This window comes from Schistocerca nitens, chromosome 8 (genome assembly GCF_023898315.1).
Source record: "Schistocerca nitens isolate TAMUIC-IGC-003100 chromosome 8, iqSchNite1.1, whole genome shotgun sequence".
NCBI lineage: Eukaryota > Metazoa > Arthropoda > Insecta > Orthoptera > Acrididae > Schistocerca > Schistocerca nitens.
This window is the reverse complement of record NC_064621.1, coordinates 210,351,440-210,367,933: the sequence shown is the minus strand read 5'-3', so window position 1 is coordinate 210,367,933 and position 16,494 is coordinate 210,351,440. Positions and strand designations below refer to the sequence as shown.

The 16,494-nt window shown below is 45.6% G+C and overlaps 1 protein-coding gene across 2 annotated transcripts in view; it reads right to left on the bottom strand.

The window, feature by feature from the left end:
- Positions 1–16,494, bottom strand: part of LOC126198462 (protein goliath) — a 692,272-nt gene that overhangs the window by 624,949 nt on the left and 50,829 nt on the right. For both annotated transcript variants that reach the window (XM_049934806.1, XM_049934807.1), the window contains exon 2: positions 12,411–12,690. In XM_049934806.1, coding sequence (XP_049790763.1) covers positions 12,411–12,690 — 280 coding nt within the window. The remainder of the gene's footprint in view (positions 1–12,410; positions 12,691–16,494) is intronic.

Genomic DNA, 16,494 nt, shown 5'->3' with positions numbered 1-16,494 from the left:
AGGACTTGACGTACTCCACAAGCAGAGAACTCAGTTTTTGAAACCATTCACCAATTACCTCGGCGAAGCAACACTCATATTGTAAGGCAGTTCTAGGTACTTCAACGACTGGTTGTTGAAGTGTTGCACGATGAAAACTGCATCTAGACTTATGCTCATAAATTAAGGATAATGCTGATACATGGTGAAACAACGCTCTGGCGGGAGGTTTGCGGGTTTAAATCACCTCTGAGTATAACCATGCGGTGCATTTGACCTGCGGCCGTCGCACAGTGGCGCTGGCAGCAGTCCACATACGCAGAGGTGTGTTGGGGCATGTCAGAGTACGGTACAGCGAGTAAGTGTGCAGACCTTTCAGACGTGCTAATGGTGACTGTGTGTTGAAAATGGCTCAAAGAACACATATTGATGACGTTATGAGGGGTAGAATACTAGGGCGACTGGAGGCTGGTCAAACACAGCAGGTTGTAGCACTGGCCCGCCGTGTGCCACAAAGTGTGATCTCAAGATTATGGCAACGATTCTAGCACACAGAAAACGTGTCCATGCGCTACAGTACGGGACGTCCACAGTGTACAACACCACAAGAAGACCGATATCTCACCATCAGTGCTCGCAGACGGCCACGGGGTACTGCAGGTAGCCTTGTTCGGGACCTTACTGCAGCCACTGGAACAGTTGTCTCCAGACACAGTCTACAGACGACTGAACAGACATGGTTTATTCACCCGGAGATCTGCAAGGTGCATTCCACTGACCCCTGATCACAGGAGAGCCAGTAAAGCCTGGTGTCAAGAACACAGTACATGGTCATTGGAACAGTGGTCCCAGGTTATGTTCACGTACGAGTCCAGGTATAGTCTGAACAGTGATTCTAACCGGGTTTTCATCTGGCCCGTGAACCAGGAACCAGATACCAACCGCTTAATGTCCCTGAAAGGCGCCTGTATGGAGGCCGTGGTTTGATGGTGGGGGGTGGGATAATGACTGGTGCACGTACACTACGGGAACTTCATGAGACAATAGGAGCCTAAGCGGGAATATTCCACAATCAAACGATAATTGAATCAAGACCCTAAGCTGTCGACAGGCGTTGATAGACATCAATACATCAACGGGGACAGTTGAAAATGTGTGTCCCGACCTGGGTGTCCCTGCATGTCTTTGACAGAGGAACTGTAACAGGTCAGGTGTATGGGGACGTCATTTTGCACCAGTACGTCCGCCTTTTCAGGGGTGCAGTGGGTCCCACCTTCCTCCTAATGGATGATAACACACGGCCCCACCGAGCTGCCATCATGGAGGAGTACCATGAAACAGAAGATATCAGGCGAATGGAGTTGCCTGCCTGTTCTTCAGACCTAAACCCCATCATATGCTCTTGGTCGACGTATCGCTGCACGTCTTCAAACTCCTAGGACACTTCAGGAGCTCCGACAGGCACTGGTGCAAGAATGGGAGGCTATAACCCAGCAGCTGCTCGACCACCTGATCCAGAGTATGCCAACCCGTTCTGCGGCCTGTGTACGTGTGCATGGTGATCATATCCCATATTGACGTCGGGGTACATGCACAGGAAACATTGGCGTTTTGTAGCACATGTGTTTCGGGACGGTTTCCTCAACTTATCACCAATACTGTGGACTTACAGATCTGTGTCGTATGTGTTTCCGATTAGCCAGTTTTGTGTAGTGCCACGTTGTGTGGAACCACATACTGAAATTATCCTTAATTTATGAGCATGAGTGAAGATTGGTCACCAAATTCCCCTGATTTTAACCCAATGGAACATACCTGTGGCGTTACTGGCTGCCAACTTCCTGCACACAAGGCACCTATCCGTAACGTATGGTGACTTTTGCGTGGATATCTGGTGCCACTTTCCTCCGTAAATCCACCAAGGACATTTCGAATACACGCTATACACAATCGTTGCCTTATTGTGTTTCAAATATGAACCAACGAGTTATTCAGCAGGCGTTGATAAAATTTTGGCTCATGACTGTAAGTTGTCTGACTTTTCTATGAACGTAGGATCTCAGAATTTCATCAGTAAAGCACACCGAGATTAACAGTCGTCTGCCACTGGAGGTGGATGACCAACTCTACGACCATTTCCTGCTTATATGAGAGACGTTCAGTAAGTAATGCTACCCATTTTTTCTCACAACAGGGTGGTTTTTCGGCCAATTTCCCACATACCACGAAGTTAATAGTGGACTGGTACCCAATTCCCGCTTCAGTTACTTGATTCAGAAATATTTAGAAAACTCTCTCTCACTTTGACATAATTAACACTATATGCAGGTAGTTGAGGTACATGTATCCAGACAATCACGGCGGAAGGAGCGGGGAGGAGGGGATAACGGGATGACGACACGAAAGGCCCTGTTTAGTAAGGGACACATACCTAGGGAGTAACACGTCAGTGTCTGCTGAACGAGGATTTTGCAACCAATGCCTTTCGTTGATAGCTGCAGTTCCTAATGATTCTTTCAGTGAGTACCTCTGTCTGGGGTCTGTCTTTCCTGCGACTAAATCGCTTCGTACGCACAGCCGGATATTTAAAGGGTGTGATTGTTCCCAGCAAGCGTTCTGCAGTCGTTCAATCAAACGACAACGCGCCTTTTCGTCTAGACGCAGCGGATTTATTTAAATTTAGGGTCTATCAACCGACGCACCGAACTTTGGATGTCTGCAGATCTTTCCGCATTCTGTTACAATTTCCTAGCGTTGCAATAGGATCATCTACGAAGATCTTCATGGAGCTGATTTGTGTAGCCTTCTTCGCGTCCACACTTGGAAGTGCCTCGGCGCTCGGCATGTTCCTGCTCCCAAGGCGAGCAACTCTAAACAGCTCACTGATAATAATGCAATCGAAGTTTCAGGGTTATTACTAGACGATGAGACGTCGCCCCAAACTATCAGTTTCCTCAATAACAGATGGACAGCAGCATTACAACTGCAGGCATTGTCTGTAGATGAGGATCTAATGCGTTCTAAGCAAACCCAAATAACACGCTGCTGGAAATTCCTATCTGCCACTTAGCGTTTACACCCGACATACGGTCGTACTTCATACTGTACCAGCAGACAGTTGTTCTAATCATAAATCGAATCTGTACTAACACCAAAACATACAAATTCCGTAAGTATAGATCTGCTGCTCTGCATTGTGTTGGTGGACCCAAATTTACCGATAAATACCTCAGCGGACTTTTGAACAGTGGAACTCTGATATAAACTTGACTGCATTGTGACAAGACTGAATCAGCTCGAATGATGGAGAGAAGAGCTCACAACTTCGAAGACATTCCGGAAGGGAGTACATGCATACTTGTGAACAGTGGTGTTGATGAAACACTTTCCGTTCTCCAGCTACTTCTACTCGATTGTAATTAACCATGCTCCGTCCCAAAGATTTTTTCCCGAAGTATGATGATGAGCATCACATTTTTCTCCCTTTAAGGGCGGAAGTATACGTTGCAACAGACAAACTGGTTCTCAAACATCCGCCGTTCTTCGGATGTTCCCGCCAATATGAGAGCTGACGCATACGTCCTAGGTTAGAAATGTTTCTTTGCTTATTAACAACTCAGCTCAGCTCCAGTCGAATCAACGACTAGCAAAATAAGGGTCAACGAAAACTGTTCGTGATAATACACTGACGTTGTGGCTGCATGAAGTCGCTCTTGAGATGACAACACCAATAATAATAATAATAATACGATTTTCTAACTTTTCCTTGTTTTCCTAAGGCGTAATTCACGTTTATCTTTCCTTTTACGCTTCTCCAACGGAGGAATCCGACAACTTCGTTTAGCTTTCTCGGTTCCCGTGAATGTATGAGTCTCGTCGGTAAAAATTTGATTCCTTGTCTGTAACACCGTACCAGGTGCATCCTTAGGTCCAAGAACAGGCTACCTCTGTTAAGTAATTTGGCTGCATTTTCACTGTGTCTAATTTGTTTCACAGTAGTCTCAATCTTTTTATGTAATTTTGCAGAACAACCTTGAATTTTCCCTTAAGAGTTGCTAAATCCAATTTCTTATGGAGATCAGCAACTCAATAAAAGATGTTATAAACTTATTCCGTAAGACAAGATCTTATAGAGAGCGTTCACAGAATGAATACAGTCGGTGTTGCAGGTACATCCCTTGCTTTATTTAGATTTACTTCTCGTTGGAATTTAAGTAAAGATAAGAAATAGGAGGATGATTTAAATCCTTGAGGTTAAGTAATCTTTGTTTACTCCTCTGTTGATGCAATGTAAATGCATTTCTCTCGTCCAGATGTGTTAAACAGCGAGTCTTATTTGCTCAGCCCAGATTTAGCAGCGGGCAGTAAAACGTACCAGTTTCTAAAGCTTTGGCCTCTATTGTTTTACTGCTGGGCACCCAAGAAAAATCACAAGTCTGTGTGCGAAGATGAATTATACGGGAAAGCTGTAAAAACAACCGGTGCAGTCTGTCTAAAATGCAGATACCACATTAATTGGGATCTTCGTTAGCAGGCCGCAAGCTAGCGATCTTTGAGCGTTTCATTGAAGTACTGCATATTCATCAGCAGTTTTATGCATATGGAACGACTCTAATGATCGGCTTCTCTTTCCGGGAACTTTTAAAACGAACCAGAGCAAAATCAGAATAATATCAAGAGATGCCTAAGAATAGAAAGTAACGGTTACACCGGAGAAATATCATGCACTTACAGTAAATTCCCGGTCGTGTGTTGCGAATAAGAACAAATGACTAAGAGATCATGCTTCTTTTGTCTAGAATGACAATGATAGGGCAGTGTTCTCGGAATTTCAAATCTCTAATCAAATCATTGCATTTACTGAATACCTCTATCGTTGAAATAGCTAACGCACGACAGTGTGGTGGCGACCAACCCGTGAGTATTTAGTTCGGACGCTGTTAATCGTGAAAACATTTCGTCGCCAGTGTTTGCAGGACTAATAACAGTAGGATTCCGTAACAGCGGATTGCAGTAGAATATGCAATTCTCCTTTGCACGTACACACCCAGTTACGAGTTAAGGGGAGGTTTACTATCTTTTGTTTAAAAAAATCGATTTTCTTTAAATTGCATTTTTGGATCCATAAAAGTGTTTAGTATCCATCCCTGAAACGGTTTTTTCGAATACGGAAAGGAAATGTTTGTTATTCGAGGTTGAACAAAAAATTGCACGTGCCTGAAATCGGCCTTTTCCACGCACCAGTTTTTTTTCTTTCGGAGATCGAGTTATTGTACAGGTGCTTGGGAGGAAACACACAAAACTCAAATGAAAGTTTGAACACGTATGTTTGGAAGTTAGCCCCCAAGCATTTGCATTCTGTTGCGATGACTGTGGAGATTGCGACTTTCCTGGTAGTGAGCAGCTTGAACGTAGGGTATTCAGCAATTCTGAAGACCATGACAGCGATGAAAGTCACCCTGGGACTCTATTCGACGCAGTTCGCCAAGCATTCGGACGACCACACGATTCAAGCGGTCGAAAACCGCTTGTCAACGGCCGTACGAGCGGCTCTGGAGCAGCGCAGGATGACCCAGATCGAGCAGAACGCCCTCTATGAGGAAAATGAAGAACTAGTTTATGTACCCGGAATAGCAGATTGAACGTACGTTGCATAATATTGCATTTATATGTAGTCAAAACTTCAAAACCGGTTTTCTCGAAATGACTTTCTTTTTTTATCGCGCGATATGGTAACTTCAAATATATTGAACCAATTGGCATGATTGTTTCCGACGAAGCTAACTAAATTGTCTACGAGTTGTACCACTTTTATTCCGATCCATCAACTATAAATATTTTTACTTGGTCGACGAAGTCGAAAAATCGATGAACAAAACCATGTTTTTGTTCAAAAGGCCGCCATTTTGTTTTCCTATGGTCCAAATAACGTAAGCGAGGTACAGCTCCTAAAGAATCTTATATACTTCACTAACGTCAACTCAATTTTGATTTCAGACAAGCCAGCTGACCTGTGAGATACCGCGCGTGGAGGTCTACAGCGAAATTTTTTTTCGTTCCGACGGCACTTCCGTCTTTGCTGTTCGACATTTTCGGTCGGAAAAAATCCAGTTTGTAGAGGAAATATCAATAAACATTTTAACCAGATTTGACATTGATATCTACACGGTGCTCCATTGATAGTGATCGGGCCAAATATCTCACGAAATAAGCATCAATCGAAAAAAACTACAAAGAACGAAACTCGTCTAGGTTGAAGGGGGAAACCAGATGGCGCTATGGTTGACCCACTAGATGGCGCTGCCACAGGTCAAACAGATATCAACTGCGTTTTTTTAAATAGGAACCCCCATTTTTATTACATATTCGTGTAGTACGTAAAGAAATATGACTGTTTTAGTTGGATCACTTTTTTCGCTCTGTGATAGATGGCGCTGTAACAGTCACAAACATATGGCTCACAATTTTAGACGAACAGTTGGTAACAGGTAGGTTCTTTAAATTAAAATACAGAACGTAGGTACGTTTGAACATTTTATTTCGGTTGTTCCAATGTGATACATGTACTCATGTCAATCTATCATTTCTGAGAACGCATGCTGTTACAGCGTTATTACCTGTAAATACCACACTAATGCAATAAATGCTCAAAATGATGTCCGTCAACCTCAATGCATTTGGCAATACGTGTACCGACATTCTTCTCAACAGCGAGTAGTTCGCCTTCCGTAATGTTCGCACATGCATTGACAATGCGCTGACGCATGTTGTCAGGCCATGCTTCGACGACCAATCCACCAGTCATGAAATATGCTATTCAATACCGCTTCAACCGCACGCGAGCTATGTGCCGGACAGCCATCATGTTGGAACTACATCGCCATTCTGTCATGCAGTGAAACATCTTGTAGTAACATCGGTAGAACATTACGTCGGAAATCAGCATACATTGCACCGTTTGGATTGCCATCGATAAAACGGGGGCCAATTATCCTTCCTCCCATAATGCCGCACCATACATTAACCCGCCAAGGTCGCTATGTTCCACTTGTCGCAGCCATCGTGGATTTTCCGTTGCACAATAGTGCATATTATGTCGGTTTACGTTACCGCTGTTGGTAAATAGAACGCGTGCAAGAAATCTGTCATCGTCCCGTAATGTCTCTTGTGCCCAGTGGCAGAACTGTACACGACGTTCAAAGTCGTCGCCATGCAATTCCTGGTGCATAGAAATATGGTACGGGTGCAATCGATGTTGATGTAGCATTCTCAACACCGACGTTTTTGAGATTCCCGATTCTCGCGCAATTTGTCTGCTACTGATGTGCGGATTAGACGCGATAGCAGCTGAAACACCTACTTGGGCATCATCAATTGTTGCAGGTCTTGGTTGACGTTTCACATGTGGCTGAACACTTCCTGTTTCCTTAAATAACGTAACTATCCGGCGAACGGTCCGGACACTTGGATGATGTCGTCCAGGATACCGAGCAGCACACATAGCACACGCCCGTTGGGCATTTTGATCACAATAGCCATACGTCAACACGATATCGACCTTTTCCGCAATTGGTAAACGATCCATTTTAACACGGGTAATGTATCACGAAGCAAATACCGTCCGCACTGGAGGGGTGTTACGTGATACCACGTACATATACGTTTGTGACAATTACAGCGCCATCTATCACAAAGCGAAAAAAGTGGTCCATCTAAAACATTCATATTTCTTTACGTACTACAGGAACATGTAATAAAAAATGGGGCTCCTATTTCTTAAAAAACGCAGTTGATATCCTTTTGACCTATGGCAGCGCCATCTAGTGGGCCAACCATAGCGCCATCTGGCTTCCCCCTTCAAGCTAGAGAAGTTTCGTTCTTTGTAGTTTTTTCGTTTGACGCTTATTTCGTGAGGTATTTGGCCTGGTCATGATCAATGGAGCACCCTGTATAACACATCCCGAGAAAAAAATTCTCGGAGAACATGATTTTTTTCGCGTCAAAGATAGTAAACCTCTCCTTAACAAGTGTAGAAATGTAGTTTGCCTGCTGAGTTGAGCGAGCGAGCGAGCAAGAGAGCGAACGGCCGCAGGCCTACCTTCGTGAGTTACTCGCCGCGGCCTGTCTTTCTCGTAGGCCTCGGTAGGTAGGAGGTATAAACTTTTCTGGCAACTGGTTTGACTGTCTACTTTCTCTCTTATCGGCACCACTAATACCATCGGCCGTCTAAGCGCGTAGCTTTCATCGTGAGACAGAGTTTACAGCGGAACGCCGCGTGGGATTAGCCGAGCGGTCTGAGGAACACCGACTCAAAGGAAGGCCTCGGCGCTTGGTGATGTCACGTCAGCTAGGCACGGCGAACGCCAGGTCTGTTGCAGGCAGAAACGCCTGGGCGTGCTTATCACTATAAATCTCTTATTTTTGGACAAAATGTTTGGTATTGTTTTGGATTCTACAGTTTTGGCTCTGAGCACTATGGGACTCAACTGCTGTGGTCATAAGTCCCCTAGAACTTAGAACTACTTAAACCTAACTAACCTAAGGACAGCACACAACACCCAGCCATCACGAGGCAGAGAAAATCCCTGACCCCGCCGGGAATCGAACCCGGGAACCCGGGCGTGTTCTACAGTTTTATTTAGTTGAAAGATTTTCTATCGTAAAGCTACAAATGAAGATCATAGTTCTGTATTACTGAATCCTGTCGAAGGAAACGTAGATCAATATGAAAAGATGCTTTGCCCCATTGCAAGCTTCGGAAATTTTACTTGATCCATTTTGTTATCGAAACTTGCCCCAACCCCCTTACAAGTAACTCGTTTCTTTCTTTATTTTTGTTTGACATCCTCACTGGAAATGTGAACTAATTTACATGTGTAAACGTCCAGCTGTTCAAAAAATGGCTCTGAGCACTATGGGACTTCTGAGGTCATCAGTCCCCTAGAACTTAGAACTACTTAAACCTAACTAACCTAAGGACACCACACACACCCATGCCCAAGGCAGGATTCGAACCTGCGACCGTAGCGGTCACGCGGTTCCAGACTGTAGCGCCCAGAACCGCTCGGCCACTTCGGCCGGCTGTCCAACTGTTGCCAGTCATTAGATTAGAGTCGTTTTCAACGAAAGGAATTCTAAACAGAAAACAAAATAGCTTCATACATGGAAAATACTGATGAGCTTAAACATTTTTAAACATGCACATTAGAAAAGATAAATATTCCCCTCTTGCAACTGAAAGGAGAAACTTTATAAGATAAAAAAATTTTATTTGATAAAACAAGTATCTCTCTTTTGCCTCTTCTTATGTCGCCCACCCCCTCCCCCAACGTGTACAATCGCAAGATATTTCATTGACGTTCAGTGCTCCTCACCCCATAGTCAACCAAGATACCTAAAGAAGAGCACCAATATGTTAACAGTTTCTTGTAAAAACAACCCGGTACAAACTAACTTCCTCAGATTTACAAATAAGGTAAAGAAGCACGTATTCTGCTGCTGCTGCTGAACCATGAAGTTGTTTTTGTATGTCAATCCTTAAAACAGGTGGAAATTTAAGTTCAGGAGTGCACTATTTGTTAAGAAGTGTAATGAATTGCACAATTAATTGATTGCAGTAATCTCTCAGAACAATGTGTGTTGGTCAATAGTTTCACATTTTCCTGTGTCAGAAAGGGAGACACCACCATTATGAGTATGCCTGCAAGAGAGCTGGCGTTCGCTGTGCCTAGCAGCTGGCGTGACGTCACGAACAAGCGCCGAGGCCTTCCTTTGAGTCGGTGTTGGTCTAAGGCGCTGCAGTCATGGACTGTATGGCTGGTCCCAGCGGATGTTCGAGTCCCTCTCTCGGGCATGTGTGTGTGTGATCGCACCCCCCCCCCCCCTCAGATTTAGTTATAAGTTGGCACAGTGCATAGGCCTTGAAAAACTGAACACAGATCAATCGAGAAAAACAGGAAGAAGTTGTGTGGAACTATGAAAAAAAATAAGCAAAATATGCAAATTGAGTAGTCCATGCGTAAGATAGACAACATCAAGGATAGCGTGAGCTCAGGAGTGCCGTGGTCCCGTGGTTAGAGTGAGCAGCTGCGGTACGAGAGGTCCTCGGTTCAAGTCTTCCCTGGAGTGAAAAGTTTAATTTTTTACATAATCAACTTCGCTCTCCAAAATTCCAAGACATGTTCAGATTTGCTGGGGCATATGCAGGATTTGACGGTCTACACGCCGAAAAATTTGAAAACGTTAAAAACACATGTTTTGACAGAGCACAGGGAAAACTGTGCGACTGTGAAACTGTTGCATTCATTTGTTGCAGTTTATGTGACAAACTCTTACGTTTTCATCACTTTTTTGAGAGTGATTATCACATCCACAAGAAAACCTAAATCGGGCAAGGTAGAAGAATCTTTTTACCCATTCGCCAAGTGTACAAGTTAGGTGGGTCGACAACGTATTCCTGTCATGTGACGCACATGCCGTCACCAGTGTCGTATAGAATATATCAGACGTGTTTTCCTGTGGAGGAATCGGTTGACCTATGACCTTGCGATCAAATGTTTTCGGTTCCCATTGGAGAGGCACGTCCTTTCGTCTACTAATCGCACGGTTTTGCGGTGCGGTCGCAAAACACAGACACTAAACTTATTACAGTGAACAGAGACGTCAATGAACGAACGGACAGATCATAACTTTGCGAAAATAGAGAAAGTAAACTTTTCACTCCAGGGAAGACTTGAACCGAGGACCTCTCGTACCTCAGCTGTTCACTCTAACCACGGGACCACGGCGCTCCTGAGCTCACGCTATCCTTGATGTTGTGTATCTTACGCATGGATTACTCAGTATGTATATTTTGCTTATTGTTTTCATAGTTCCACACAACTTCTTCCTGTTTTCTCGATTGATCTGTGTTGAGTTTTACAAGGCCTATCCACTGTGCCAGCTTGTAACTACGAGGTGCATTCAAGTTCTAAGGTCTCCGATTTTTTTTCTCCGGACTGGAAAGAGATAGAAACATGTGCATTGTTTTAAAATGAGGCCGCATTCATTGTCAATACGTCCCAGAGATGGCAGCACCGTACGGCAGATGGAATTTTACCGCCAGCGGCGAGAATGAGAACTGTTTTAAATACTTAAAATGGCGACGTTTTCCTTACTTGAACAGCGTGCAATCATTCGTTTTCTGAATTTGCGTGGTGTGAATCCAATTGAAATTCATCGATAGTTGAAGGAGACATGTGGTGATGGAGTTATGGATGTGTCGAAAGTGCGTTCGTAGGTGCGACAGTTTAATGAAGGCAGAACATCGTGTGACAACAAACCGAAACAACCTCAGGCTCGCACAAGCCGGTCTGACGACATGATCGAGAAAGTGGAGAGAATTGTTTTGGGGGATCGCCGAATGGCTGTTGAACAGATCGCCTCCAGAGTTGGCATTTCTGTGGGTTCTGTGCACACAATCCTGCATGACGACCTGAAAATGCGATAAGTGTCATCCAGGTGGGTGCCACGAATGCTGACGGACGACCACACGGCTGCCCGTGTGGCATGTTGCCAAGCAATGTTGACGCGCAACGACAGCACGAACGGGACTTTCTTTTCGTCGGTTGTGACAATGGATACGACGTGGATGCCATTTTTCAATCCAGAAACAAAGCGCCAGTCAGCTCAATGGAAGCACACAGATTCACCGCCACCAAAAAAATTTCGGGTAACCGCCAGTGCTGAAAAAATGATGGTGTCCATGTTCTGGGACAGCGAGGGCGTAATCCTTACCCATTGCGTTCCAAAGGGCACTACGGTAACAGGTGCATCCTACGAAAATGTTTTGAAGAACAAATTCCTTCCTGCACTGCAACAAGAACGTCCGGGAAGGGTTGCGCGTGTGCTGTTTCACCAAGACAACGCACCCGCACATCGAGCTAACGATACGCAACAGTTTCTTCGTGATAACAACTTTGAAGTTATTCCTCATGCTCCCTACTCACCTGACCTGGCTCCTAGTGACTTTTGGCTTTTTCCAACAATGAAAGACACTCTCCGTGGCCGCACATTCACCAGCCGTGCTGCTATTGCCTCAGCGATTTTCCAGTGGTCAAAACAGACTCCTAAATGAGCCTTCGCCGCAGCCATGGAATCATGACGTCAACGTTGTGAAAAATGTGTACGTCTGCAGGGCGATTACGCCGAGAAGTAACGCCAGTTTCATCGATTTCGGGTGCGTAGTTAATTAGAAAAAAAAATCGGAGGCCTTAGAACTTGAATGCACCTCGTAAATCTGAGGGGGGGGGGGGTGCGATGGGGAGGTTTCCTTGTTAGTATAATTTAGGTTAAGTAGTGTGTACGGTTAGGGAGTGGTGACCTTCGCAGTTGAGTCCCATAAGATTTCACACACACATTTTTTAGAGCGGAGCGAGTGTGCGGGTACTGACCGTGCATGAGTCTGGCGTCGCGCGCGGCCTCGTCGGCGGCCCGCCGCTCGTCGCTGGCGTCGCCGAACATGAGGAGCGCGGCGGCTCCCGCCCTGGCGGCGGCGCGCACCTTGTCGGCGAGGGCGCAGTCCCCCGAGGTGAGCGGCGCCACTGCCACCCACGGCTGCGCGTGCGCCTGCGACGGCTGCAGCGAGCACGGCTGTGGCACCGGCACCAGCCGGCCCGACACGGACCCGCCCGCGCCCGACACGTAGCGCGCGTCCAGCACCGCGCCGCGGCCCTGCCCACAGAACGAGAACACGTCAGCGCCGCCGCACAAACCACACCACAGCACTACTGCCGCACTAGCCGGGGAACCCAGCGCAGCCGGAATACTTACCGTGCCAACTCAAAGTGAAGCCACTTTGCAGACAAGGGCATGACCGAGTAAGCGAGTAAGCGAGCAGTTCGGTTTTCAGAAAGGCTTGTCAACAGAAAATGCTATATACGTTTTCACTGATCAAATATTAAATGCTCTGAATAACCGGACATCACCCATTGGTATTTTTTGTGATCTCTCAAAGGCCTTTGATTGTGGAAATCATGGAATTCTTTTAGATAAGCTTCATGTAATGTTAAAACAACAGCTGATTCCTCAAACTGGGGGGCTATCAAGTACGGGGTCCCACAGGGTTCGGTCTTAGGTCCTTTACTGTTCTTGATATACATTAATGACTTACCATTCCACATTGATGAATATGCAAAGTTAGTTCTTTTTGCTGATGATACAAGTATAGTAATACCATCCAAATACCAAGAACTAAGTGATGTAATTGTAAATGATGTTTTTCACAAAATTATTCAGTGGTTCTCAGCAAACGGACTCTCTTTAAATTGTGATAAAACACCGTATATACAGTTCCGTACAGTAAATGGCACAACTCCAGTAATAAATATAGACTTTGAACAGAAGTCTGTAGCTACGGTAGAATTTTCAAAATTTTGAGATGTGTCCATTGATGAGAGGTTAAACTGGAAGAAACACATTGATGGTCTGCTGAAACGTCTGAGTTCAGCTACGTATGCTATTAGCGTTATTGCAAATTTTGGTGATAAGAATCTCAGTAAATTAGCTTACTATGCCTACTTTCATTCACTGCTTTCGTATGGCATCATATTCTGGGGTAATTCATCGTTGAGTAGAAAAGTATTCATTGCTCAAAAACGTGTAATCAGAATAATTGCTGGAGCCCACCCACGGTCATCCTGCAGACATCTTTTTAAGGATCTACGGATCCTCACAGTAACCTCACAGTACATATATTCACTTATGAAATTTGTTGTTAATAATCCAGCCCAGTTCAAAAGTAATAGCAGTGGGCATAGCTATAACACCAGGAGAAAGGATGATCTTCACTATGCAGGGTTAAATCTGACTTTGGCACAGAAAGGGGTAAATTATGCTGCCACAAAAGTCTTTGGTCACCTACCAAACAGCATCAAAAGCCTGACAGATAGCCAACTAACATTTAAAAATAAGTTAAACGAATTTCTAGATGACAACTCCTTCTACTCATTGGCTGAATTTTTAGATATAAATTAAGGGGAGGGGGGGCAAAAAATAAATAAATAAAAAAATCTTTAACATTAGTGTTATGCAATATTTTGTGTAATGTAATATCTTGTACAGTCATCTTTTATTAATCGACACGTTCCACATCATTACGAAGTGTCGTATTCATGATCTATGGAACAAGTATTAATCTAATCTAATCTAAAATACACTCCTGGAAATTGAAATAAGAACACCGTGAATTCATTGTCCCAGGAAGGGGAAACTTTATTGACACATTCCTGGGGTCAGATACATCACATGATCACACTGACAGAACCACAGGCACATAGACACAGGCAACAGAGCATGCACAATGTCGGCACTAGTACAGTGTATATCCACCTTTCGCAGCAATGCAGGCTGCTATTCTCCCATGGAGACGATCGTAGAGATGCTGGATGTAGTCCTGTGGAACGGCTTGCCATGCCATTTCCACCTGGCGCCTCAGTTGGACCAGCGTTCGTGCTGGACGTGCAGACCGCGTGAGACGACGCTTCATCCAGTCCCAAACATGCTCAATGGGGGACAGATCCGGAGATCTTGCTGGCCAGGGTAGTTGACTTACACCTTCTAGAGCACGTTGGGTGGCACGGGATACATGCGGACGTGCATTGTCCTGTTGGAACAGCAAGTTCCCTTGCCGGTCTAGGAATGGTAGAACGATGGGTTCGATGACGGTTTGGATGTACCGTGCACTATTCAGTGTCCCCTCGACGATCACCAGTGGTGTACGGCCAGTGTAGGAGATCGCTCCCCACACCATGATGCCGGGTGTTGGCCCTGTGTGCCTCGGTCGTATGTAGTCCTGATTGTGGCACTCACCTGCACGGCGCCAAACACGCATACGACCATCATTGGCACCAAGGCAGAAGCGACTCTCATCGCTGAAGACGACACGTCTCCATTCGTCCCTCCATTCACGCCTGTCGCGACACCACTGGAGGCGGGCTGCACGATGTTGGGGCGTGAGCGGAAGACGGCCTAACGGTGTGCGGGACCGTAGCCCAGCTTCATGGAGACGGTTGCGAATGGTCCTCGCCGATACCCCAGGAGCAACAGTGTCCCTAATTTGCTGGGAAGTGGCGGTGCGGTCCCCTACGGCACTGCGTGGGATCCTACGGTCTTGGCGTGCATCCGTGCGTCGCTGCGGTCCGGTCCCAGGTCGACGGGCACGTGCACCTTCCGCCGACCACTGGCGACAACATCGATGTACTGTGGAGACCTCACGCTCCACGTGTTGAGCAATTCGGCGGTACGTCCGCCCGGCCACCCGCATGCCCACTATACGCCCTCGCTCAAAGTCCGTCAACTGCACATACGGTTCACGTCCACGCTGTCGCGGCATGCTACCAGTGTTAAAGACTGCGATGGAGCTCCGTATGCCACGGCAAACTGGCTGACACTGACGGCGGCGGTGCACAAATGCTGCGCAGCTAGCGCCATTCGACGGCCAACACCGCGGTTCCTGGTGTGTCCGCTGTGCCGTGCGTGTGATCATTGCTTGTACAGCCCTCTCGCAGTGTCCGGAGCAAGTATGGTGGGTCTGACACACCGGTGTCAATGTGTTCTTTTTTTCCATTTCCAGGAGTGTACGAGATGGGGCGAGCACACCCTAACTGGATAGGCTGCCCGCACGAGTCCTAGTGACCGAGCATAGAAGCCGTGACCGAACACGTAGCACGTAACTTCAAACACATTACACGTGTCATTATCCGTGTGCGACTACAGCCGGTACGGGCTTCTCATGTGTGTTGTGTGTCTCTCTCTGTAATCATGCAGCGTGAGGAAGCCAGTGCTGTAAGATGTAAGGCTGAAACCAACGTTTACACATTGAAGAAACTGGAAGGTCTGAAAGCCAAGTATGGAGTACATTTCTGTTGGTTGTAGACGAAAACAGTGCGTCTACTGGGTACGTATCGTGCATAAACTGCTCCAAATTATTGTCATTCCAGTCGGAAACCCCTCATTTAAAGAAACACATTTGCAAGAAACCTCACAAAGATTCAGCTACTTCAGGGATACCAGCAGTAATAAAAAAATAGTATTATAGCAAAGTGTGTTGCAATGTGTGCTAAAGATACGAGACCTTTTAATACTGTTTCCGGTGAAGGTTTCAGAGAACTAGGCCAAGAATTAATGGATCTAGGTGCGCATTACGGAGAAGTTAACGTGGCAGATGTCATGCCACATCCCTCTACTATAAGCAGACGTCAAAGAACAAGCTGATGCAATAAGAAACAGCATAATGCCTTCTGTTATTGTGGAAGTTATTAATAAAACATGTGCTGCGACAGTTGATATGTGGACTGATTCGCATAATCCGGTGCACTATTTGACGCTTACAACACATTACATTAACATAGATTGGTCCCATGTGAACAATGTTTTATTTACAACAAACTTCCAGGACGTTAAGAAGACTAAAGTAAATATTATGAAAGAAATTGAAGAGAGGATGGCTGATTGGGACATTTCGCCGGACATGTTGCA